The sequence below is a fragment of the Anthonomus grandis genome, chromosome 18 (assembly GCF_022605725.1).
Source record: "Anthonomus grandis grandis chromosome 18, icAntGran1.3, whole genome shotgun sequence".
Lineage (NCBI taxonomy): Eukaryota > Metazoa > Arthropoda > Insecta > Coleoptera > Curculionidae > Anthonomus > Anthonomus grandis.
Window position 1 is genome coordinate 5,810,577 of NC_065563.1, and position 27,197 is coordinate 5,837,773.

Here is a 27,197-nt window from a genome sequence, read left to right on the forward strand (position 1 = left end):
TATTGGATCATTAAAACATGATTAAAAATGTATTAGTATTGTTAATATTATTGTTATTACACCTTATCAGCATATCATAAATAAAAACAAAATACCAAATAAAATGCAAACACAAGTATCTGAAGAATTTATTTAGCTTGCTAAATATCATTGGTACTTTTTTCATAAAGCAGCATTTATTTAAATAGTTTTAAATTATTACCCAGTCTTTTACGTGTTGAAACACCGTTAGCAATGGTTTATTCTACTGCAGAGAGGGTTGAGATGATAGAGTTTTTCTTTCGGCATAACAATTGTGCCAATAGAACGGTACAAGAATTTAATGACCTTCATCCAGAAAAACGAGTCAACAGAAAATACGTTCTAGAAATAGTTGCTAAATTTAGGGAATCTGGCAGTGTCTTAAATAAAAAGCGTGAGGTTCAAAATGCTGTTGTTGTCAATGAAGCAATGCAAATAACTGTCCTAGGTCAACTTCATGCCGAGTCAGGAATAAGTGTCAGAAAATTGGCGACGAGTACAGGAGTAAGCAAAAGTAGTGTTCATAGGATACTTAAGCATAATAAATTCCATGCTTACAAAATTCGTCTGGTGCAAGAACTGAATGACGATGAGGACGATTTTGACAGACGAGTGCAATTTTGCGAATCGCTTAGTGATATGATAACTGTTAATCCGCGTCTTATTTACAACATTTGCTTTTCAGATGAATGTACTTTTTTTTCTTAATGGCAACGTAAATCGTCATAACTGCCGCTACTGGTCAAATGCAAATCCGGGTCAGTTTCGTGAAGTTCATACCCAGTTCCCTGAGAAGTTAAATGTTTGGGCGGCTCCATTGTTGGTCCGTTTTTTCTGCCCGGAAATTTGAATGGAGAAATGTACCGAGATCTCTTGGAAAATGCCGTATATCCAAGAATAGTAGAAATAATGGAAGGCGGAAATCATTCTGATGATGATCAAGTCGTTTTCCAACAAGACGGAGCGCCTCCACATTATGCTGCTGGTGTGAGGCAATATCTTGATGAGATATTTCCTGATCGTTGGATTGGAAGGAGAGGACCTTTTATGGAATGGCCAGCTAGGTCACCCGATTTAGCCCCATTAGATTTTTTTTTATGGGAGCATTTAAAAACAAAAGTTTACGCTACCCAACCAGACACCCTAGAAGACTTACGCCAGAGAATTATAAATGAGTGTCAGATGATAACACCTGAAGTTCTACAAAACGTCAGGCATCGTTTTGAGCAAAACCTGTATTCCTGCATGGAAGTAGGCGGGGCACAATTTGAACATTTAATAAATTGACGTAATTTAAATAAACTTGTTTTATTTAAAAGACACAAAAGGAAAAGGGTAGGTATTTCTTATCTCTCCACTTTTACTGGCAGTAAAGATTGTATTTCTTACTATTTTTATATCCACAAGATATCCATCAGTCACTCAGAAGTCACCATTTAAATTCAGAGTAAAAAGGCCTTCAAAATAAGGAATGACACGACCCCTTTTTCTATTTAAGATTTAAGGGGCGCTTTCAACCCCTCGTAAAGGGTTCCAGGTATTAGGGTGGCCTCTTAATTAGTGACCCCTTTAAAATTAGGACTTATTCCTTATTCTTTTAAAAATATTATCCAAAACAGAGTTCAAAATACCTTTTTCATTTTCGCTGTTTCTACAATTTTGACAAGCTGTCATATCCGGATAAAAAATTTTAGCCACTTTAAATTTGGCAGTTATATTCAGAATTAAAAGACCTTTAAAATAAGGTATCACACGACCCCTCTTTCTATTTAAGATTTTAGGGCTCGAAGAGGGTTACTGGTATGAGGGTGCCTTGGTAAGGAAAAGTTGTCCCCCTCGAAAATAAAATCGACGTGTTCGAGATTTTTGTAAAAAAAATTTTTTTTCGTACAAAAAATATTATATACTCTGTTTCGTTTTCGCTGGGACACCCTGTATATTGACTTAGATAATCTTACACTGGTCTTACTCTGGTTTTCTAAGATAAAAAGTTTTTCTTTTTTATTCTTACAGAGGACGCAAATATTGGGTAACAAAATAGAAATGGAAATAACTCAGCTTATCGAGAAAAATCCGACGATATTGAGGCTGGGATTGCATTTAGAATATAACGATGCCAGGCATCGGATCGCTACCCATTTGCAGAGGAACATTGATACAAGTAAGTAATATTTTGATCTTTTTTTAATTTTACCATTTTTATAAGTTTCTTACAGGGTTGCTATTTATTTATTTTTTCTTTATTATTGATATAAAAGGTAATTTTCGTGTGTTGTAATGTCAACCTGCTAACTTTTCGAGATTTTCCAGGGTTAATTAAAAATTTATAATCAATTAGTGGAAAAACAGAGCAAGCTTTTATCGACTCGACTTAAAATTATTAAATAATTTAGGTTACGTATAGTAAAATGGCGTGACTTAAGAACATTGGTATAACGTAGGTTTGTCATTTAATTATTAATAAGGCTGTACTCTCGTCCTTAATAACTCTATTTGTGCCTTTGAGTCTATGTGGTGCTTTAAACGATGCATACACATACAGAAATTCTAAATCTTTTTTTTTTTACTTGTATGTGTGTGCATAGGATAATGCACTGTCTATAATAAAAATGCACGATACTTTTTTTTTTAAATCTGTGCTACTTTTAATAATCTATTGCACATTTCCGGTTTTTTGCTCAACTTTTATAAAAAGTGCACCTTTTTTTGTATTTACATATGTACTTTCAACTAATATTTTTTTTGGTTATTCGGTTTCTTTAAGAAATTGCCTGTACGTCCTTAATATTATTTTCAATTAAGCAGAAAATTTTGAGAAGAAAACTGCCTGAAAGTTTAGGGAGCTCTGAAATAATTTTTTTTCTGTAATTGGGTAGGCTAATACCAAATAGAAAAAAATGGAAAGGTTAATTTTTATTATATCTTTATGTCAGTTTAACGTATGGTAAAGGGTGGCAATAAAAAAGGATATCTTTCATACGTAATCCGATAAACCATGCCAGAAAAACACAATTTTCAGATAACCCAAACTGTAATTTAGGTATAAAATGACGATATACATAAAAGTTGAAAATTTTTTATTTATATGCCGCCATCTAACTCTAAGATGTCGTAAAGGTTAACGAAAAAATATGTTTTTTTTTTTAATGAATGGATAAGCTATTCTAGTAAAACACAATTTCCAGAAGATCCAGTCTTTAAATTAGAAATGAAATGGTCATATAGAAAATAAAGAAAGTTTAGAAAAGTTCAATTTTCATTCTAGATCGTAGAGTGTGATGCTTTTTCTATGTTATATTATACGATAAATTACGCCAGAAAAATATAATTTCCAGAAGATCCGAAGAAAAAAAAATTGGAATATTTGAATTTTTATTCATATGTGACCTAATCTCCGAAAAGAGCGCTTATATGCGTAACTAATTATTTTCGTCTGTTTCTCGTTAGTTGTCACCTTTTCTCCATGTTGACTCTTGTCTAAGTATATTCAAGGACTTCACTTTTTTTTCTCCTTAAAATATTATCGTAGTTAATTGCGTACGTTGTTAGTTTTAGATTACAAAACGAGAAACACTAAAGAAGTGAGGTTGAAAATGTTACCATTGTTATTGGGCTGCCCGTCTTTTTCGTTATTACATTAATTTAATCGTTTCTGTTGGTCTTTTGCAATTACACAATAATAAACAATTAGTGTTGAGGAGTCTAGTGCCGTCTACAGTAAATATTTTTTTCTGATAACAATGAAGAGAATGTCCGATGGATGATGTTCATTCGAATAACGATTAATATGAACTACATTGGTCTCATCAGAAGATGATATGGAACAAGATTTCGTTAAAATGGATTTATCTGCTGTCGACGAAGAGGAATAAGAGCTGCTAACTAAATTTCTCTTTAAAGATTGTTGTATTACCAAATGCCAAATAATTATACCACGAAAATTTATCGAGAATATGAGAAACAATCGTTTATAGTTGTGAAAAAATGAACTCGATTACTTACTGGAAGACTAAGTCATAACGAAGTCGGAGTGATGTGTAATAAAGAATTAGAAAAAGAAATATTACATACATGATAACCTTCCTATACACTACTATAACCTTTCAATTACTTAATTTCCTGTCCTTGTAATACTTCAGAGGTGCATTTAAATGTAATATGCTCTAATAATTTAAACGAACATTATTTAATTAAATTCGCTTTTTTCCTAAAACTAATAATAAAAAAGTTTCTCATATGTTGCCAACTTTAGTAGACAAACAGTATATATGTACATACAAGTAAAACTGATATAAGCGTGATAAAAATACACATATTCAAAAACAAGTTATATTGCTGTCGATGAGCGGGTTGAGTTTCTGTTTTTGAAAATGAAAATTAGATAAGTAAAATTGAAGAGTTTTTTATAAAGCTCCTCAATCTAATTTGGGTGCTTTTCTTGAAGACATTGACAAGGTGCTCTCTTTTGTTTATCCAAATTTAGATGAGGTTGTATGTGTGGGGTATTTTAATGTAATTATTTAGTAGTAACTAAGTATTTTTATGTAATAATTTATTTAATTTAAATAATTCCTTTAATAGATTGTTTTGAAAATTTTAATTTTTGTCAACTAATTACATAGCCTACCAGGGTGAAGGATAGGAGGACGTACATTTTTGTTACTAAAGGGTTAGAAATTATACAATCAGGTACTGTGGAAACTCACAGTACATAAAACCATAAACTGGTGTTGTTTGAAACAAATATTCAGAAACAGACTACCTACCATTTCCAAAATTATACAATGTCGATGTTTAGAAAAGTTTAATTATAATTTATCTTTAAATGAGTCTCTACAAGCTACCATGTCATAATATTATTTATGAGCTGGATATTGGCAAGAAAATAGCTATATTTAGTGAGTTTCTTCTAGATTTATTTTCTTCTACATGCCTAATAAAAGAAATAAAAATCACAAAACCACCTGCTCTTTGATTAACCGAATATCTCAAAATGAAAATGAACTTTATTTAAACCAAACTTAAATTTGGTGACTTTGGCGCCCTCTATCTCTGTCCCTATTGGTTGTACGGCTTCGCTCCCATGAAGGTAATTGTAGAGAATTTAATTTGCAACATTTTATGTATTGTGCACCTTATTTCTTAAAACGAACCGTTTTCGCGAAAAATCAAAGCCAATTTTTTTTTAGATTTTTAAGAACGCGGTAACCCAAAAACGGTTTATCTTACAAAAGAAGTTTATACATTGTATGTGTTTTTTTACATTTATTCAATTCAAGCGACTGTAAAAAAAAATATTTTTCACGATGAAAATTCGAAAAACTGAATTTTGGTAAGTTTGGCGTCTTCTATCTCTGTCCTCCCATGAAGGAAATTATATTTTATTTTATTCTTTTCATTTTATGTCTTAGTTGTTTGTAAGTCCAACCGTTTCCGCGAAAAATAAAATCCAAAATATTTTTGAGATTTCCAAAAATTCGAGTGGAAGGGGGATTCAACTTTTTAATTTTAAGCTTTTCTCATGGATCACTATCAACTGTCAAAAAATGGTAACATGATGTATTTTTTGAAATTGCAGACCTTTTTTGCTGCGAGATTGACTGTACTATTAGCCGTATATGGAAAACAGATCGAAGCATTTTTTCTGAAAATTTAGTAGCCATGGTAACAGGCTACTAAACAACCAATGCTCTATCGGTCTAAAATATTTTCAGAACTGCAGCGTTGCCGCTTATATAGAAAAATGGCAACCCGTTTGATTTTTTAAACAGAACACCCTATATATTTTTAGATATTTTGATTCCGTGTTTCATTCTGAGTCTTTTTTAATCATAATTTCCTATTATATATATATATATATAATTTCCTATTTATTATAATTTTGCCTGTTTTTTGTTAAAACTCAAGAGATAAACTAATTGTTTATTTCTCAGTTATTTAAGTTCCTAAAAAGCTCAAATTTTAAACATTACTTTACAAAACTTTAAGAGATCAACTTGGATTAATTTTCATGTATCGGCAAAAGTTTGGAAGGTTACAAAACAATTTTATCAATTATGGTTCTAAATTAAAACCTGAATTGAATAAAACAAAGCCACTTACCAATGAAAAAGATAATATTATTAATGTATTGGCATATCCACAAGCTTCAATTTTAAGTGCTAAGTATGATTTAGGTTTGTCTTATTCAATTCAGAGTATATTAGCCAATGATAAAATGCATCCATACATATTTACCAAAGTTCATGCTTTAGAACCACAAAACTATCACAGTACCATATTCTGTTGTGATAGTCTTGTGAAACGCTGACTTTGTAAGAAAAACAATTTGGACCGACGAAGCCAAATTTCCCAGGGAGGAAATTTTGTACATAAGAAATAATCATTTTTGGGTTGATATAAGTCCTGATTTTTTGCTAAAAATCTTCCATTGCAAGATTTTCGTACTTGTTGGTTTCAACTTGATGGAGCCCCACCTTACTGTGGAGATAGTGTAACAAGACTTGTACTACATGTTTGATGATAGATGGCTTAGATTGACCGGCGAGATCGCCAGATCTGATACACCTTGATTTTTATTTGTAGGATAATATAAGGTTATAAGGGAACTAATATAGGGTTATAAGGTGTACGCAACACTAGTAAACAGTGAAGAAGAGCTACGTCAGCGAGTTTTACCTGTTTTAAAGAGGTAGATGAAATCGAAATTAAAAGAGCGACGAATATATTACAGCCAGATAACGATTTTATAAATGTTAAGAGAATAATGCTAGTAATTTCCTATAATAATACTTTTTTTGTTACTTTTACCTATAACTAACGAATTATTTTATAGTATAAATAAGCTTTTCTTATCCGTTTGTCCTAAACCTAGATACAATGTGTTAAATTTTCTACATGTTCTTGCTATTATTTGAACACATTGTCGATGGAAAATAAATAGACCCGTTAAAACTTCATTTGAGTAGTTAATAATAATATTTTTTTTTTAATAAAGTTTATTATAAAACATAAATGTAATACTATAATTAAAACCGATACTGTCATAACTAAAAATGTCACTCTCATTTATTAAACCATTGTGACGTTTTCATAGCTAAGAAATTTTAAACATAAAAATGTTTAAAATTATCAAATTTCGCGAAAATAAGTATTTATTTCTAAAACGCGGCCTTAATTTGAATTTAATTTTCAACGATCCTGTATATTGCTGATGAAATCAGGTTATAAGAAGTTAATCAAGATTATCTCTTAAAGTGGTTTAAAATTTGAGCTTTTTAGGAACTTAAATAGTTGAGAAATAAAGAATTAGTTATATCCTGGTTTTTAACAAAAAACACGCAAAATTTTTTTCCTGGAAACCTCTAGTACCTTATTAGAGATAGGTTAAGGAAAGCATGACTATAAAAAACTAAAAACGAAACAGGGAATCAAAATATCTAAAGATATATAGGGTGTTTCAATTAAAAAATCAAATGTGTCGCAATTTTTCATATATAAACGGCAACGCTGCAGTGCTAAAAATATTTTAGGTCGATAGAGCATTATCTGTTACCATGGCGACCAAATTTTCAGAAAAATGTTACCTTCTGTTTTCCATAAATAGTAATAAAATACTGATTTTCCCATAGAATTAATCAATCAGTACGTCGTGAGAAAAACACAATCTCTAAATAAATCAGAGAATTTAAGATGCCCGTCAATACAGCTAAAAAAACATTTTAGCGCCACCTTCACCCAGAACTGTCAAAATTTTGCCGGCTCACATTACTATCAAACTAGACGGACAATTTAAATTTTGCTCAAAACTTGTATTTGGCTTGCAATAAGTTTGACATTGACTACTGTCATTTTAATTTCAAATTCACCTTGGCGGTCAGGATCGAGTAGGTGGACTGTCACTTTGACACATGTCGACAATAAATAAATTAAAGCGTTTCTTTTTTGTCAATTTTGTTCAGTTTAAAAGTTCCTAATTTATGGTAAAATGGACGGAAATGCGCAGATCGGCCATAATTATTTGACAAGATCGAGTTGCGCGTCGACTATCAATCCATCGCCGGGCGATTTCGTGGTGCGACGAACACCCACGAAAAAACTGCGATTCACAGACTGGACGCAGGCGCTCCCCGATGAAATTCTGGTCAAGATCTTCTCCTATTTGTCAAACGAAGAAATCGATCGGAACGTACGTGCGGTATGTACCAGATGGTATCATTTATCCTATACACCCACCTTATGGAAAATCATAAGGGCGGATAGCCATGTGCCCTCCATAGTGGTTTCCAAATGGATTGATCAGTCGCCCTTACTGCGAAGGGCGTATTTTTTCAATAGAGACGATATGGACTTTATAGCGGAACAGTTGATCTTGCGCTCATCCAATTTGCAATCGTTAGTAGTTAGGAACTGCCGAGGTAGTTCCAGATCTGAGTTCATTAAGGAGACGAACGTGCGGAAGCTCCTCAGGCGTTGCCGTAAGAATAGATTTAAATTTTTTCGGTGCCAGAAATGGGGCGTCAAGTTCTACAAGCTGCTGGAGGAGAATAAATCTGGGTTTTCTGTAACTTTAAGCTATAGATTTTGTATAAGATCTATGTAGAATAAACAATAATTGTAAGCGTATTTGTTATGTTTAATTAAATGTTTGAGAGACCTCAGAAAGTGTGTGGTATACTAGAAAGTATGTGGTAACTTATTCCTGTCAGTACCAACAAATAAGGTTGAAGAGTTGCTATAGCAGAATTAAAATGGATGGAGAAAATCTGGCCAAAAGTTACTGGAATCTTGAAAATAAATCTAGAGCAATTAAAACAGAACGGCATTCTGCTATTACTTATATACTTATTACCAAGTATAGACCAAACTAATCATTCATAATTGAATTTTAAGTTAATTTAAGATATCTGATTTCACCAGTGGTGGCAACATCGCAGTCATTATTCAAGTTTGTGGACCTTTATATTTCGTCGTAGGCGTAGATGATTTTTTTAATACTGCCGACGTTTTGGCCTATATTAGGCCATCCTCAGGGTGCTACAATGGATGTAATTGGTGTTTATTTAAAATATAAAATGATAACTGTTTCTTTTTTTCTTGAACTTTACAAGATACATTATTAACACATTTGGACTACATAAACGGACAAAACACTCTTAAAAACATTTAAATAATTTTTAAGAAATTAAGAAAAAAGAGGCAAAATTAACACAAATATATAACAAAAACTAAGAATTAAAAAAGACAAATATACTAGTGGAAAAATATTTAGAAACTCTCAATAATACTTATTAATTAATTACTGAATTTTTCTGGAGCCTTTTAAATTTCGGTAAATTAAACAAACGCCACAGATATACAATACAATTGTTGTGCTTAATAATTCAAAAAGGTATTGTGTTTATGTTTTCTCGGCGATAAGGAATTTCTAGTTGGAAAAAAGTATGGAAACTATTTTTATTCTGTGTTTAAGGTATTCAGTCCTAGTTCTTCAGTACAATATAAAATATTAATTTATCTTGCCAAAACACCTCTAACGTTATTTTTCATATAATCTCAGACAAAAAATTGTGGGTTTACTTAAAATGGGTAGAAAAAAGTCGTTTATTATAATATATATAATACAACCGTAAGAAACTGTCTACTTGATGGAGGGTCTTTTTGGGAGAGTTGCTGTAAAAAGCCACATTTTCTATCAAAGCAATATAGAAAGGCCTGAAAGGAGTTTGACAGTCATCTCTATTGGTCTTGAGAAAAATATGCTATACCGTTCTCTATTTGAATTTGATGGCAGGAAATATGTAAGGAGACCGGTGGATGCAAGATTTAAAGCAAAGTACGAAATTATAACTGTGAAGCATGGAGGCGAGAACATAATGGTCTGAGGATGTTTTTCCCGACCTGGGACACGGCCAATTATTCAAGTGAAGGGTACAATGGATCTATTTGGCAGTGGCGAAGCGTGAACTTTTCTTTCGGGTAGACAAACAATAAAAATTGTTAATTAGAAAAAAATGTGTATTCAATATTATTCACTTTAATGAAATAGATAATGAAAGCGCATGGAATATTAACTCAAAGAGAAAAATATGTAGTGATATAAAAAAAAAATAATTACTACTAGCATAAAAAGATAGATAGATAAAAATAAATACTACTTACAAAAAAAACACAACATAGGTATAACCATAACTTATAAATCCATAATATCCATTATTTTAAAATTAATTAAAGACAAATAAAAACACAACTAAAATACAATTGTCAATATCAAACAGTCTTTCATAAGTAACCCCTAAAATATCCACTAAAAAAATCTTTTCTATACACCCAAAATTAAAAATACTAATTATTAAATTACAATAGCACGCGCCCGCACCAAATGCCAAATGCAGATTCATCAAAAAACAAAACTGAAGATGTATTACGTCCGACCAGATCAAGCGTGTCCAAATGTTCATAAACAATAACCCTCAAGAGCATAATAAAATAGCTGGTCGACTTCGATAGACAAAAGCTCAAATGTCTTTCCCGCGAGTAAATTTTGCATACGTAATAGGCTGAATACTGATGCGGCTGGACCTCTGTCACCTGCTTGATGCGTATATGGTTCGATTAGATGCTCCAAATTTCGGAAGACAAATATCAATGTGTCTTCCTGGGGCTCGTATACATTAATTGGGTGTCAGCCCTGCATTTTTATTTTAATTGGTGCGTCAGGCAGGGCGCGCCTTAGATATTATAGATAGATAGATATTATAGCCGTTTAGATACTAGGTATATAATAATAGTAAGGAGAGCGACTACATTATGTGTTATTTTTTTTTAATTTGAATTCAACAATTACATGAAATAATTACGCAATAAATTAATGAGAAATAACTGGATAATTTTGGGTAGACAGTATCTACCTTGTCTACTCGTACGCTTCGCCACTGCTATTTGGATGGTTACTGGTTACTATTTGCAGAAGAAGGTTTGCCGTTGCAACAGGGCAATGAGCCGAAACATTCGACCAATTTAGTAAAAGATTGATTTCGTGAGAAAAAAAATAACTGTTCTTGAATAGCCATCTCAATCCCCAGACCTAATTGAAATATTAGATCACCGTTTTCGGATGCATTCCAAGATAAAAACGCCTTTAACAATTTTTTAATATTATAAAAAATCGGAGGGTTAAAAATTCCTGCAGAAACTCTTCAAAAATTGGTCGACTCTATGCCTAAAAGATGTCAGGCAATCTTAGATGCTGACGGGTATTCTAGAAAATTAATATTTTCTAGAAAAGTGTTAATCATAATGTTTATAATACCGTTTTTTTTTTAAATAGTAGAAGTTTCCATACTTATTTCCAACTGTTATACGAAAATTATAGCTATAATTTAAAATTATACTTGTCAAAATAAAAAGTTTCTATACATTTTTCCGCCACTGTATATATAATTTGCAAAAAAATATCTTACTCCCAAAAAAATGAGTTTTTTTCGTACAACTTTACCATCTTTTTTGATTGGTTTTCTCCAAGGAACATGTCCCTGAATTTTGTCACAGGCCTAAAAAAACACCCTGCATGTTTGTAATTTGTATTTAAAATTAGCTTTTATTTTGTATAAATTAATAAAATATTACATTGTAACTATTTTTAATACATAGTTACGAAAATCATTAAATTAAATAAAATTATATACTTAACAAACATAGTTCGACAAATAAAAGATATAATATGACATACTGTTAAATATAATAGATAGTATCTCTGTTTCCTTGTTCCACCAATGTAACACAATTCTAATAAAATACTTTTGAAAAACTAAAAACAGTGTGCGCACGGTACTGGCTATCAAAATTTCAAAACCCTATACCATATTAATCTCGACTAGACCGGACTGGAAATACACTTAATCGATCAAATTTTTTTTAAATAACTTAATACAATGGAAAATATAAAAATACTTCTTCAATTGACTTAAATACTCAATAATGCCTATTTTTATATTTTAATAAGATTATATATAATATTTTAATAATAATTAATAAGAAAATTGGACTGGACGTTTCCTCGAAGACGGTGGCATAATAACAGATTATTTTATTTTAATAGGAGAGTACCAATTTCAATTTAAATTTGATAATTCAAAAATGGGTAAAAATCTGTTGTAGAGTACCACATTGGTCGCCGTAAATCTTGGTTATTATTTAAAATGCAAACATTTGAAAGGATAGTAACACTATCTTTTTTTCTATTATATGATTATAAATATAAGTAAATTAAATCAATAGATTTTCGACAGCTTTTCAGGTATTCTTATATTTTATGCATGTAATTATCAAAACATTTAATAACTATTATAAGCAATAATTAAATTATTTAAACTTTTAGTATGTAATTTGCAATATGTTAAATTTCTAAAGTAAGAGTGCTGATTGGACATTTTTTTGTGATAAAATATTATTTTTATAGTATAATTAAAGAAAATATATCTAATCGAAGAAAATTTTATCGAAAATCTTGCAAGAACTTATTACCACTTTTACTACAAGAAAATTCTGAAGAAGTCAATTTAATAAATTCACCCAAAAATCGAGCTGTCAGTAATGAGTCGCGATATAAATTAACTTCATTGTCAAGCCACTAATATTCATCATTTTGACGGTAATCCTTAATTACCATAAATATTCATACCTAATATTCTTTGATGGATATGAACAAATAACCAAAATACTACAGATTTAAGAGTTTTACTTATTTAACTTAAAAAATATAAAACATTAATACGGTAGAAAAAACGTGTTTTTATTGATTTTTCATTAAAAAAATAAAAAATCATCAATTCGAATACATGTCTATGTATAAGAGTCTTCTTATGCGACCTGATCTTTTCTCTCAGTATTGTGGTATTCCTATCTAATACATATTACCTAGAGCCGTAATGAAATATAAGCGTGAGGTTTTTTAAAATATAGTCCTATTTTCTCTTTAACTTACTTGTTCAAAGCTATATTGTCACAGTGTAGACCTTTTTGGTTACTTTTTAATTTTTCGTTCTTAGTCTACGTTCAAAAACTATATAAGTTTTTAATTTCTATTAATACAGAAATAGTTTATGGGTAAACATAAAACAATAACAACAACAAAACCTAATTTTATTTTCTCTCGCGTTATGCAGTAACTTCATATGATACATAAGGTCGGAACTCGAGTTTCACCATATATCACAATGATATATATCAAGGGGTTGAAAAAATGTACTCCTCTAATCTTCCCATTAATTAAACCACTTTGTTAAATATTATTATGAAAATGTAAATACGTTAATTATTCTCCTATAGTTTTTGTACAATTGTATTAGTATTCTGTAGTTGATTCGTAGGGTTTCTCTAGGGTTCTACTTACGTTTGGTTTATTATTTTTATGTATAGTGTTTAGTTTTTAAGTACCTAGTTCATCTTGTTGGAGAGCCCCATTTTGGCCCCAATTTAGGTTATTTAGGTTATATTATTGTAAATTTCTGTAGTTCTAATTTTCTCGAATTTGTATACTTGCTTGCTTTGACTGTCAGTATTCTCCTAAAACTATTGGTCTCTTTCGGCAAAAACAATGAAGATAATTCCAAATATTTCGAAACTGTTCCATCGGGTTTTAAAAAGGACGCGCTTCGTGACAATTCATTCAGTTTTAATTGTTTAGTCAGTTATTACCTTTACAATTAAACGACAGTTAAGGCGAGTTAGGTTAGTATTTTTGACGTTGACAATAAAAGTGTGTTCTCGAATTTCATTACAATATCTATACTAACAAATTAATGCTTCCATATATTAAGGGCTTTAGGTAGATCTTAGGTAGTCTACAATATGATCGGATATCTATATATATATATATATATATATATATATATATATATATATATATATATATATATATCACTAATATATATTTTTGACGTTGACAATAAAAGTGTGTTCTCGAATTTCATTACAATATCTATACTAACAAATTAATGCTTCCATATATTAAGGGCTTTAGGTAGATCTTAGGTAGTCTACAATATGATCTACAATAAGATCTACCTAAAGCCCTTAATATATGGAAGCATTAATTTGTTAGTATAGATATTGTAATGAAATTCGAGAACACACTTTTATTGTCAACGTCAAAAATATATATAAATAATGAATATTTTATTAAATATGCATTGCCAATTAAGATATATTTTCTGATAGGGTGCAATCAATTCGACAGTAAATATTTATAAAATTAGGCAAAAAGTGAATTGATCGTTTTTCTTACAAATGTTTGATAGTAAATACTAACAGTATAATTGGTACCACTGGTTATATATTTGACAGAAATGCAGCCAATTCAACAGGTCAGTCAAAGCTATGCTAAACATATCAACATCAAACTATAACTAAACATCATTGAACCAGCTGCATATGAGCAGCGCTCTATACGTCAGCTCGTTACTAATTAAGCAATTGTTGCAAAGTGTTAAGATAAAATTATTGTGTCTTATATGGATGCAGGGAACAGCAAAATTCAAAGCTAATAAGAGGTCTGAAGCATCAATTTGATTCCTGCATATTTTCAATAAAAAACACTCCCCGAATTCTCGCAAAGAGTGCATTTAATAACCCTTGAAAGCAATAACTGCTGACTAAATCCGGATATACACCATCGATCCTAAAACTTAGAAGTAGAACTTTCATTGAACTTATTAGGGAATTAAACAAGATTGTTCTGTTTGAAGTATATTTGACAGTTCTGTTAAACTGTTCTGTTTATTACGTAATCAGTTTTATCTTTGAGCAAAGAAATCGACATCTTTTTATATTTCCGAAGGTTAGGTGAGAGTCTGTTAACTTTTACACCATTTATAAACCGTATTAAGATCTACTTGCAGTTAACGATTCTTTAAAAGGCGAAAAATCTTCACATCATCTGCAAATAGAAATTTACTGCCAATAATCGTGAAATAATAAATAAATATAAATCAAAAACAAAAATGGAGTAAGAGTGCTCTCCTGGAGAGCACCACTTGAGGTAATGTAGGTAGATGATCTGAACCCATTGAACTCCACAAATTGTCGTTTTTTTTGCTCATAAGTAGCAAATGAAAAAGTCTTCTAGATGCTTGAAATTGCAATTTTGCAAAGTAATTGTATGGTCCCTCCCACCTATCGAAAGGCTTAGCATTATCTGTGTAGATTAGACATCAACTTGATATTTGCAATGTATAGCCTTAGTTACGCAAAAATTATATTAAATGTGTTAACCAAGACTGAAAAAAACCATGCTGCTTAGGTTAAATAAAAGTTTAATTTTTTTGAAACTTGATGCTATGAATGCAGGTTTCAAAGGCCTTAGAAAAGAAGCAGATTGCCTACATAAGTAGATGCATGAACGTAACCAGTAATTTTTTATTCGGTCCACTGCATCTATGGTAATTTCATTTTTGAATTTTCAAGAAGTATTTGGTTCATTAAGGATATCAAGAATTTCTTCAATATTTATCTACGAAAATTTTCATTGAGACTAACCAAGATAAGCATTTCTATCCTACGAGGTACAGGCTGGATGCTACCTATACTTTCTTACAACTGAGTAAAGAAAATTGAAACCGCACCTAGATACTTAAATTCTGGAACAAACTCCCATTACATATACAATCATTCATTTTATTTTTTTTGATGAAATATTTTAATTTTTATTAAATATCTTTGACTGTGTCTAAGTTCGAATTTTGTTCTGTATCTATGTTTTATTTCATAAAGCTATAAATTTACATAAGAAGTTATTACCAATGTGGTCGACAAAGGTATCTGAATCTGAAGCTTAGAGGTATACGTGAGACGGGAAGTAAATATGGCCACTCCATTAGCGTACTATTTTTTATTTTTCAGAAAATTTAAATAACTTAACTAACTAACACGTGTCGCACAAAACAAATAATAAATATGCCTACGCCTATGTTGTCCTAGAGGACCGCCTCCTAAAAAAACCTGGCGATAACGTAAAACACCTACGCCTCGAACACGTCTGTGTTGGGGAGCCAATCGGGAGTTTAAAACTTGGCTCGGCGCAAAACGGCCATGATTTTGCTGTTGTAGCAACCGAGCCAATCAGATAACCTGCCGATCGTGTGCCGCACCTCTACTGTGCTATGTTGTCATATTGGTTTTATTTTAATGGATATGCGGAAATAGTCGTATGCAGCATTGGTTTAGTCCAAATCATTGCCAATCCAATATTATAATTTGTTTATTCAAATTGAATAAGATTGAACATACAAAAAGGTTTTTTTTAGTTTTAAGAGAATTAATAAGCATATATAATGATAGTAACTTAAAAATAATAATAAAAACTTAATAATAACTATAAAACAATATTGTGTTTTTAGCGGATTAATATGACAACTGTGCTTCAAAACTTTTAATAGACAAGTCACGCCTCATCAATTCCTTTGGGAGACAGATAAGGTTGTGGAAGAATATATTATGTATATTCTTCCTATGAATATAATATGTATGCATATTGCCATTTTTTTCTTTTTTTCTTTGCTGCGGCACGTGTAGGATTATAATTATTAACATGAATAAAGAATTTAAATTTGATTATCTGCCAGGCAACTGAAATCAAAAATTCAAATTTTCCACCCATATGAAGTAATTTTCTGTGTATTCCAGGGAATTAAAATAATTCTTCCGGGCATATCTATCCTTTCTATCATCTGGAGCCATTTTTCGTATCTTCCAGTCTCCATGTTGGAGAAAATTTTTGTAAATGAATTGATAGTTTTGCGTTACCGCCTTGTATATATAGGTACCTTTGTTGCAATACGTCCATATCTATGTGACAATAAAATGTTTTCTCAGTGATCTCTGATGTACTCGCAGACACTTTTAGGGTTGCTACAAGGGAACATATGCTACAATATATATATATATATATATATATATATATATATTATATTATACATATATATATATATATATATGTATATATATATGTATAATATATATATATATATATATATATATATATATATATATATAGCCATAGCGAGATGGCTTTTAAATTATTCTAAATTGATTCTAGAGACATTTTTACCCCTACTGGTAACGCTAACGATTCCCAGAACATTGGTCCCTATATATTCGCATTCACCTATTAGAGATTTTTTTATTTAGACTATATGGCTTTCAAATTGTATTTTTTAGAAGTAGAGAAAACTCGCAAACCACCTAATGTATTTCTTATTAGTTGATACTAAAGAAAACTTAAACAAATAGGTATATATGCAAACTAAACAAATATTTATATTAAACTAAACACATTACATTTAGTTATTTTTTAAGTTACCGATTTGTAGCCATAAATTGCGGATCCTATCCATATAATTCCCTACACATAAACTGGCAGACGTAGGTATTGTTTCAAACATGACCGATATCCCTGAAAACAGTTGGTACATACACTTGTTACCAGATCAACAAAATTTCAGGAATGATTGACCGTTTTGGGTAAATATGGAGTGCACTTTAAATTTTTCAGTTCAACATATCCGTTGCACAGATCTGTTTCTCAATCAAATATTTCCAAAATCCATGGTCATCAACTCGACCCTGGTTAAATTATTTTCTTTGGCCATTATTGACATCAATTTAACTACACGGTATGGACCATCTAATATTTACAGAAAAAAAAAATTAATTATATAATATACACTTTACTCAAAAGGAATAAATTGTCATTTTGCAATAATTGCCAAGAACAAATATCACTAAGATAGCAATAAATAGACTGCAGAAGCAAACGCCACATTAAAAAGATTTTGTTGTGATGTTGTAATGTTGTAACACACTGTAACGCACTCGAGATCGCTTCTTGAACATAAAAATCCCAATGAAGCTTTTCCCACGAGTATCACGCAGTACCGACGACAATCCCGGGATAAACGACGCGCATATTTTGGCCAAAGAAGAATAATTTTGCAATGTTTGTAGTAAATCGCCATTTTTTGCAGAAATCACTCGGATCGATTGAAAAATATTTACCGCTATTTCATCGTGATACGTCTTAAATCAATACCGTGCGACACAACCCTTTTTTTTGTTCTTATAGATAGATCTGCAAGCAGAGCCCTCCTAGGTTGTATGTGTTCATCCAGTACATGGGGGAGTGTGGGGGGTGAAGAGACTTTTTTGATAATATTCCCGACCAACTAAATCTTGTCCTCTTTGTCTTTCATTGCAACTCTCCTGGTGTAGACTTGACCTCAGATCTCTCTGTGCCTTTGTCGTTCATTAGGACCTGTATTACTATTCCAGAATAATTTTAAAGCAATTTTATTTTGTATTACTTCTACAGAGGTGTTCTCTACAGCTTTCCAGGGTTCATTACAGCCTAGAATCTTATCAACTAGATTTTGTGGATTAATCTCTCCTATTGCATTAGTGAGAATTCCTCGGCTTTCTATTTTAGATATTCGAAGATTGTGGGTTCATCGTCTTCTTTACAACAGAAAACGCAATACAGTTTTCTTCTATATGTCCGTGAGGTATGTTGCGTTTGTTCTATTTCCACTTTCCAGTGAAACACCCTATTCATATTCGTTGTATTTCATATGCTAAGTAAAGGTTGTAACCCTGCCAATAATTGTGCAGCTTCAGCAGATCCAAGCAAGACTCTTATTGCCATTGGCCTATGTATGGAATTTAGACGTCGGATATTACTTTGATGTTTCATCGCCTCTAGCCTTATCGGTGCCTCATTAGTAAATAAATCGCTGCTCGCCGCTGGAAGGCCGGTTGACAGGTCAGCAGCAAATAAATACGGTATAAATAAATATTTCTAGTAGTCTAAAGTGCTCCTGTTTAGTAGTGTTTTACTCGACAACTTTATCTGTGTCTCGAAAAGATTTAAATCAAAGTTGTCATATTGATCTCCTAAAAACATGATATTTTTAAAATTTAATATAACTATCATTGTATATGCTAATTTATTCTCTAAAAATTAAAAAAAAAATTAACCTTTTTGTAGGTTCAATCTTATTCAATTTAAATAGACAAATTATAATATTGGATTGGCAATGATTTGGATTAAACCAATGCTGCATACGACAACTATTTCCCCATATCTATTAAAATAAAACTAATCTGACAACATAGCACAGTAGAGGTCCGGCATTTATCTGATTGACTCGGTTACTACAACAGCAAAATCATGGCCGTTTCCCTCCGAGTCAATTTTTAAACTGATTGGCCTCCCAACCCAGATGCGTTCGAGGTGTAGGTGTTTTAAGCCGCGTACTCATTGACGAACTGTAACTGTAACTGCAACTGTTACAGCAACCAAATCCAGTAATGTGGACGTGTACCGAACATAGTTCGCGAGCACGCGCAGAGCCGCTTGCCGCGAGCCAAATTTTGTCGGTTTTTAGGACGAACACAAAGGAATTCTCAGTTGGTTCGTGGAAGTTGTTTTGCGAGGTTCGCGTGTGCCGTGCAACCAATATAATTATAATTAGCCAAATACCTTAATGTCACTGCTAGTCTGTCTTGAACGGATATTGCTTCCCTGCAAGTAGTATTCATTTTCTGAATCTTCGGACCAATTAAATTAATACAATATTCAAAATCCGTTGGACTCATGCGGGTAAAATTTTTGTAGTGTCCGCTAATTTGTTGCATCTTCAAAGCTGCAAATAATGAAGATCCACTTCTCTCTTTATACAGTGCATGAGACCACCATCGCCGAGGACGTTTTTCTTTTTCAATTAATGCATCTATTAAAATAAAAGCAGCACTGGCTATCATTTCTGGTTGCGACATGGCGGCTTGAGCTCACGGCGAACAATGCGGATTGAGAGGGTCGCGAGGGCAAAGAACGTGGTTACAGTAGTTCCTTTGATACAGTAACTGTTGCAGTTACAGTTACAAGACTTACAAGTTCGTTAATGAGTACGCGGCTTTTCCTCTATTTGGTAGTATAGTGTCAAAAGCTCTTGGTACTCGTCGCTTTTTTACAGGCTTTTTCTAAATTTTTTTCAATGCAATGTTTCCTTTTTGTTTTGGGTCAACCCTAATATTTGAGTCTTTGTGAAGTTATAGTAGTATAAAAAAATTTCCTTCCATTTGTACCCCAATACTATTGACTCAGTCATCTTCGGTGCAATTTGGAGATTAGGTTTACTCTTCCAGAGCCATATGGGATGCAAAGTTTCATTTACCTTTCATATCCAACCCAACACAACCTAACCTAACCCAATTTAACACAACCCAACCCTATCCAGTCTTTTTACCATTACGCCACAGAATCATTATGTTTTTTGTTTATTATTATAAAAAAAATATTCATCCTTCAATTTTTGTTTCTTAATATAGTCCAAAAAAGCTAACCTTCTTTACTATTTCATGCTCAAAAAGAATAGGAGATACCTAAACCGATTGAACCTTTAAATTATGTTTGTACCTACTACGTAATTGGATAAATTATGTGAGAAAAATATAATTTCCAAAAAAATCCAGAGATGAAGTTAAAAATGAAATTATAGTTCATACTGAATATTACATTTATTTTTTAAACTAATCTCTAATCTCTAGAAAAATAACAATAAATCAATTTTTAAACGAAAGGGACTTACTCTTCAGTCACTTTAAACGCATCACTTTCCTTATTTTTTAAAAACCATTCACAGCAACAAAAAGAGAGTAAAGATGTCATTGGTAAACTATGCCATTCACTGTTTCGAAATACCACATGATCATCCAGTCCGCATACGTAGAATATGTAGTTTTCTAAGCTACAACACTTCCTGTTTTGGCACTAACTTCCAAATTTATTCCTGAATTCAATAGGATACGGTGTACTCGGAAAAAATTTGCTGGGCCAGCAGTTATTGATTTTCAAAAACTCCAAATTGCGCGAATAGAGGCACAATCCTTGTGCAATATATTGGATATCCTGCCTGTTCGAAAAGGACGCCCTCTTTAGTTGGGGATTGTTGATTAGCCATTCTTTTATAACAGACAAAGGCACTTTTTCGTCTACTTTTATGGATTGCCAGAGGCTTTCTGTTGTAGTCATCCTTTTCCACCTTGTACATACCGCTCTGATAGGACCATACAGCTCATCAATGCTTAAATATGAGAAGATTTCCACTAGCATTTCATCTGGCAAGCTCTCAGTGTGATTTACGAGGCGTTTTTTCGATTTTTTTAAGCATTGGTGGTCATTTGAAAGTAGTGGGGATTCAGTAGACTCCATGGTGTAGAATAGAGAGAACGCGTTACATTGCTATCATAGGAAAATTTGAAATACACAAAACAAAAAAAAAAAAATAAGTCGGTTTATAACAGTTCAACTGTATGTCAAAGTGACAGGTACATACATTTAGGTCATGACAATTACTGGCATAGATATTGTGATCTAAATGGCCACCCAATGTTTGTTTACAAGTTCAATAGATATATCCGGATCTAGTTAATCCGGAATCTTTTTGAAATTCCTTTTTGGTTTAATTAATTACCTCGGGAAAACATAATTTTATTCCATCCTTCATGATACGTAAGACTGAGATGGTGATATAAGAATAAAAATTTAACTTTTTCAAGTTTTTACTACATTATTTAATAGTTGAATTTTAAGTTATTCTCTTGATTTCCTGAAAATGGTATTTCTCACGTATTTTATCCAATTATTTTTTTCTCACGTCGTTCCAATTACGTAGAACAAACAATTTATTTCAGTCCTTTGAGATATATTAGACTGACTTGGGGATATAAAAATGAAAGTTGAAGTTTTTGCAGTTTTTTTCTATATCACAATTTATTTCTAAATTACTATCTGGTTCTTTTCAAAATTGTGTTTCTCACATTACACATCTTTTATTATGCTTCTGGAAATTGCTTGTTATTTTTTTTAAGTAGTTTAATCAAATAGATAGACAAAAACATCATTTTGTTCCATTCTTTATAATACTCAGATGGCATTATAAGAATGAAAATTTACCTTTTTTAACGTTTTTCTATATCATTTCATTCATAAATTACAGTCTGTATTTTCTGAAAATTGTGTTTTTCTCACATAGTGTATCCAATTGCATAGAAAGAACACAGTTTTATTTCCACCCTTAATGACACGTTAGACCGAGATAACGATACAAAAATATATATAATCTGAATTTTTTTCTGTACCACTATGTCATTTCATAATTACTGTCTGAATCTTCTTGTTTTTTACTTACATAATTTAACTCGTATAAAATTTAGAAAAAAAACGTCTCTTTATTCCAATTTCTTACGATACAACAAAGTGAAATTGTAATAAAAAATAAAAATTGAACATAATATGTACAGAGTGTCTAATATTCATTGGACATCAATCCAATGTTAAGGCGCTTCCAGGCAACTTCTACCGATAATACCAAAAGTTTTTTTTGTACGAAATTACTCATAAATTAAGTAAAACCATCAAGAGACGGTTTACGTAATAATCGTATGAACTTTTTACAATTTATAGAGCGACAAAAGATAAAAGCAAAATATCAAATCCACCTGGCGGCGAGAGGAAAAGCGAAAATCATTCGGACGGAATAGTCCCGTATATTTATTTATAATAAAAAAAAGTTAAAAAAATCGCTCGACGTCGTTCATCTGATCATTGTGAGTAGTAGCTAAAATTATCCAAGTGTTTTTTGGCTGATGTTTATTATACAAGGCATCCCATCAGTTACGCAGCACTAAATTTAAATCTAAACGGTAGAAATCACACATATATATTTTTTTAATTATATAACCTGTTACCGTTTCGATTTAAAGATGGCCTTGTGTTTCTTTGCTTTGCGTGCACAAAAAAAACATATGAATTGGTGAAAAGTTTAATTCTATAAGGCATAACAAGTCGCTAACCTGGAAATAGATCCAGAATTATAGTTTTAGGTTTTTAAACTAAATAACGCATACTAACGCCTTATTGTTGCTAAATCGTAATTCATAAAGCTTTCTCTGTGTGGCTTCATTATTTGGTTTATTATTAGATTCAGTGTGTCTATAATTTGGTGTTACTTTCTTGAGCCCCTTAGCAGCCAAATATCATTTAAATCTGTCTGGATCTTCTGGAAATTGTTTTTAAATAGGCACACTGAATCTACTTACATTGTACTTGTGTCAAAAACAATTTACAATAAATAAAAGCTTCAATAGCTGAAAAAATACAACAAATCTGGATTGAGTTACTTATTTAGGATTTCTTGGATCTTCACTGGATTCATTATGAATAGGAAATTTTGGAAGATGGATTTATGACAAACGGTAAGATTAGGATTTTATTTGTCTTAGTACAAATCTCGATGTTTTTCTATTTATTTTTAAATAAATAAATTCTATTAGAAAAAGAAGAAAGACTTGTACTAGGACACTTTTTGTTAAGTAGTTTTATATTAAGTTTATTGCCATATAAGTTGTATAAATATAAATGTGTTTTTTTGAGATGTTATTGTTTCCGCATCATTATGTATAATAAATATATATTTTTCGAGTTTGTTTATGTTTTTTTATCACCTCAAAGAAATGGTATAAGCACAAAGAGCCATTGAGAAGTTATTTTAATTTAAAATCCTTCTTTTTGTTTCCAACTCACTTAAATTTGGGCGCGGCTCATTGTAGCAGTTCAAATGTTTAATTAAAAAAAATAATAAAAGAGCTGACCTACTAATTGATTTTTGTTTGTCAATTTACAGAAATAATGTGTTTAGATGATTTAATTTAGATTTCATTGTAATATTATTTAATGTTGTTTGTTAAAATTAATATTCATTTAAAGCCACAAGTTCTATTAATAATATAAATTTACGTTCCAAAAACATTTTTGTATATAACAAAATAGACACGTAATCTATTATGTACATTAAATGTCCAATGACTAAAAGTAAAAGGGTGGTCCATTTTTTACATAATTACTTTGTAAATTTGCATTGAGTAAATATATTTTTAATAACATAGAATTTGGATAATTCGTGTGATTATATATAATTTAAATACCCCGTGACTAGATAAAACGTAGGTAATTTATTAGATTATTTTTTTATAAATTTACATTAGGTTAATCATCAAATATAACTTTTACAATTTTTTTAGTAAAAGAAGGAAAATGAAAATATTTTACACAATTACTTTGTAAATTTACATAATATGAACATGAAATATTCAATAAAAGTAATGAATTATTTATAATTTGTAATAACATAAAATTTCGAAAATTTATGTAAATATCATACTTAATTAAGTTAAAGAAAAAACACTTTTTTAGTAAAAAATAACGTTAAACAACTTACTTTATACAATAACTTAAAAATTTACATTGAAAAAGTAAACATAATTAATTATGCATAATATTTACATTAAATATCCAATGACTAAATAAAAGGCAATAAATTTCTTTATCGTGTTTCCGTTCGTGTTCGTTATTGCCTAGACACAATTGCTCCGTAAATTTACATTGGTGAAAGTATATTTGTTATTTAACATTATATATAACGTATTAATTTAACATTTCACAAAGTAAAATTATAAATATGCCTTTATAATCGTGTTACATTGTAGAAATATTGTAAGTCATAAACAGTGTAAAATTCGACAATTTATATAAAAAAGTTATAAAGCAAATATTAAAATTTAGCAAAGTAAATATAATATAGTGGAAAAGTATATTTTTGCATGTAATGAAATAGAAACAGAATCTATTACATTTAAATTATAAAATATGTAGTAACCGTAACAGATTTTTAAAATTTGTCCAATTTATACTTTTTAGCAAAAGAAGGAAATCAAAAATAATTTTCACAATTATTATGTACATTTACATTACATAAATCCTGAATTATTTAGTAACATTTATATTTTTTAAATTTTAAAGTTGTACACGTTTTAGCAACGGAAGGCAAATATGAATATTTTACATACCTACCGTGTAAATTTACATTGGATAATGTATATTTTTAATATCATAAAATGTACGTTATTCATTACAGAATTATTTTGAAAATTTACATTGGATAAATCCTGAATTATTCAGTAACAGTATTATTTTTGAATTTTTAGTTTGCCAAAAGAAACAAAATTAATTTGTAATGTTTCCACTTTCTTAGCAAAAGAAAGGAAGTAAAAATATTTTACACAAATAATTTTTTAATTTATTTTGTAAAAATTTAATTTGTCAGAAAAAAAAATTAAATATGTCTTTGTAATCATGGTACTTTTATATCTGTCATAAGTAGCGTAAAAGTGCGTTGGAAAAGTAAATTTTTTTGGTATGTAGCAAAATAGAGACGTAATTTGTTTTGCGTATATTTACAATAAATCCCCAGTGACTAAATAAAAGTTAATTAATTTTTTAAATTTACTTTATGTGAATCGTGAAATATTCCGTAATAGTAATGAATTGCGTATGATTTGTAAAAGTTTCTTAGTAAAAAAATAACATAAGCATTGTTGGAATATTTTACAAAGCTGCCTTGTAAATTTACATTGGGTAAAGTATATTTGTTATAACATTAAATTTCACAAAGAAAAATTGTAAATATGTTTTTGTAATAAAAAATGAGTTGAAAAATAACTTTAAACAACTTTAGAATAATTTACAGAACTGCTTCGTTAATTTGCATTGGGTGTATTTTTATAACATAAAATCAAGTATATTTGTTACATAAAATTTCACAGAAAAAAAATTTAAATATGCCTTTGTAATCGTGTTACATTGTAAAAATATCGTACGTCATAGTTATTGTAAAATTCTACAATTTATATAAAAGTTATCAACAATATGTACAAATTTACCAAAATAAATATTCATTTACCATGAACGAAATCTATTTAAAATTTTAAAATTTTATTAGGTACAACAACAGTAATGAATTATTTATAATTTGTAACATCGTTTTAGTAAAACATATCACTAAAGAAAAAGAATTTCTTTGGAAATTTACATTGGAAAAGTAAACATAATTTATTATGCATATTTACTTTAAATACTCAATGACTAAGCGACAGGTATTTAATTTTTTACATAATTACTTCGTAAATTTACCTTGGACAATATTTGTTAAAACATAAAATTACACACAGAAAAATTGTAAATATGCCTTAATGTAATCGTATAATGTATGAAGAACATGTTTAAGTGTACCAAAATGAATATTCATTTTCAACACGAATTCTATTCATAATATAAATTTACATTGGAAAAGTATAATTTTATATATGTAACAAACTAGAAACCTAGTTTAATACGCATAGTATTTACATTAATTGCTCAACGATTAAGTAAAAGGTAGGTTATTTTTTACTTAAATACTTCGTAAATTTACATTAAGCAAATCCTGATTTTTTAACTCCTGACTTATTGAGTATTTTTTTTTTTTAATTTTAAAGTTTGCATTTTTAGCAAAAGAAAGAAAATGATAATGTTTTACATAATTGACTAAAATAAATGCAAATATGCATTTGTATTCGTGTCACTTTGTAATATCTGTCATGAGTGCAAAATTTCACATTTTATATGGAAAAGTTACTAAACATTATATTTGTGTAAATGGTTCCACATAAATATCCATTTATAAGACAAGTTTTATAAAAGTAAAATTAAATAAAAATAGTAATATAAAAGTAAAAAGTAAATAAAATAAAAAAAAAGTTTTAGTAAATCTACCTTAGGTAAATCCTGACTTATTCTGAAATGGTTTATTTTTTTATTTTTAAAGTTTGCACTTTTTCTGCAGAAGAAACAAAAGTAATCAAATTTCACACAATTACTTTGAGTAAAATAAATTTGTACATAATACATACATACATACATAATACATACATACATACTTAAAATTTTGAAAATTCAGGTAAATTCGCGTAGTAATTTACTACACAATTATTTTGTAAATTTAGATTAGGTAGATCCTGACTTATTGAGTAACAGTAATTTTTTTTTAATTTGGAAAGTTTGCACTTTCTTAGCAAAAGAATAAAATTGATGTTTTACACAATTTCTTCGTAAATTTATCTTAGGAAAGTATATTTGTACTTAAAACTTTTAAAACATAAAAATTTCAAAATTCATGTAAATACTTTATTACACAATTATTTTATAAATTTTCATAGGTCTGTAAGAAACTCAGAGGTAACTCCTG

General features: G+C 30.1%; 1 protein-coding gene across 9 annotated transcripts in view; it reads left to right on the forward strand.

Annotated features, from left to right (window-relative positions):
- Positions 1 to 27,197, forward strand: part of LOC126746905 (tropomodulin) — a 152,485-nt gene that overhangs the window by 110,300 nt on the left and 14,988 nt on the right. For 8 of the 9 annotated variants that reach the window (XM_050455325.1, XM_050455324.1, XM_050455319.1 and 5 more), the window contains one exon: positions 2,035 to 2,182. In XM_050455325.1, coding sequence (XP_050311282.1) covers positions 2,035 to 2,182 — 148 coding nt within the window. Of the gene's footprint in view, positions 1 to 2,034; positions 2,183 to 22,540; positions 22,684 to 23,264; positions 23,561 to 27,197 lie in introns of those variants that run through there. The other variant, XM_050455320.1, reaches the window with a different exon arrangement.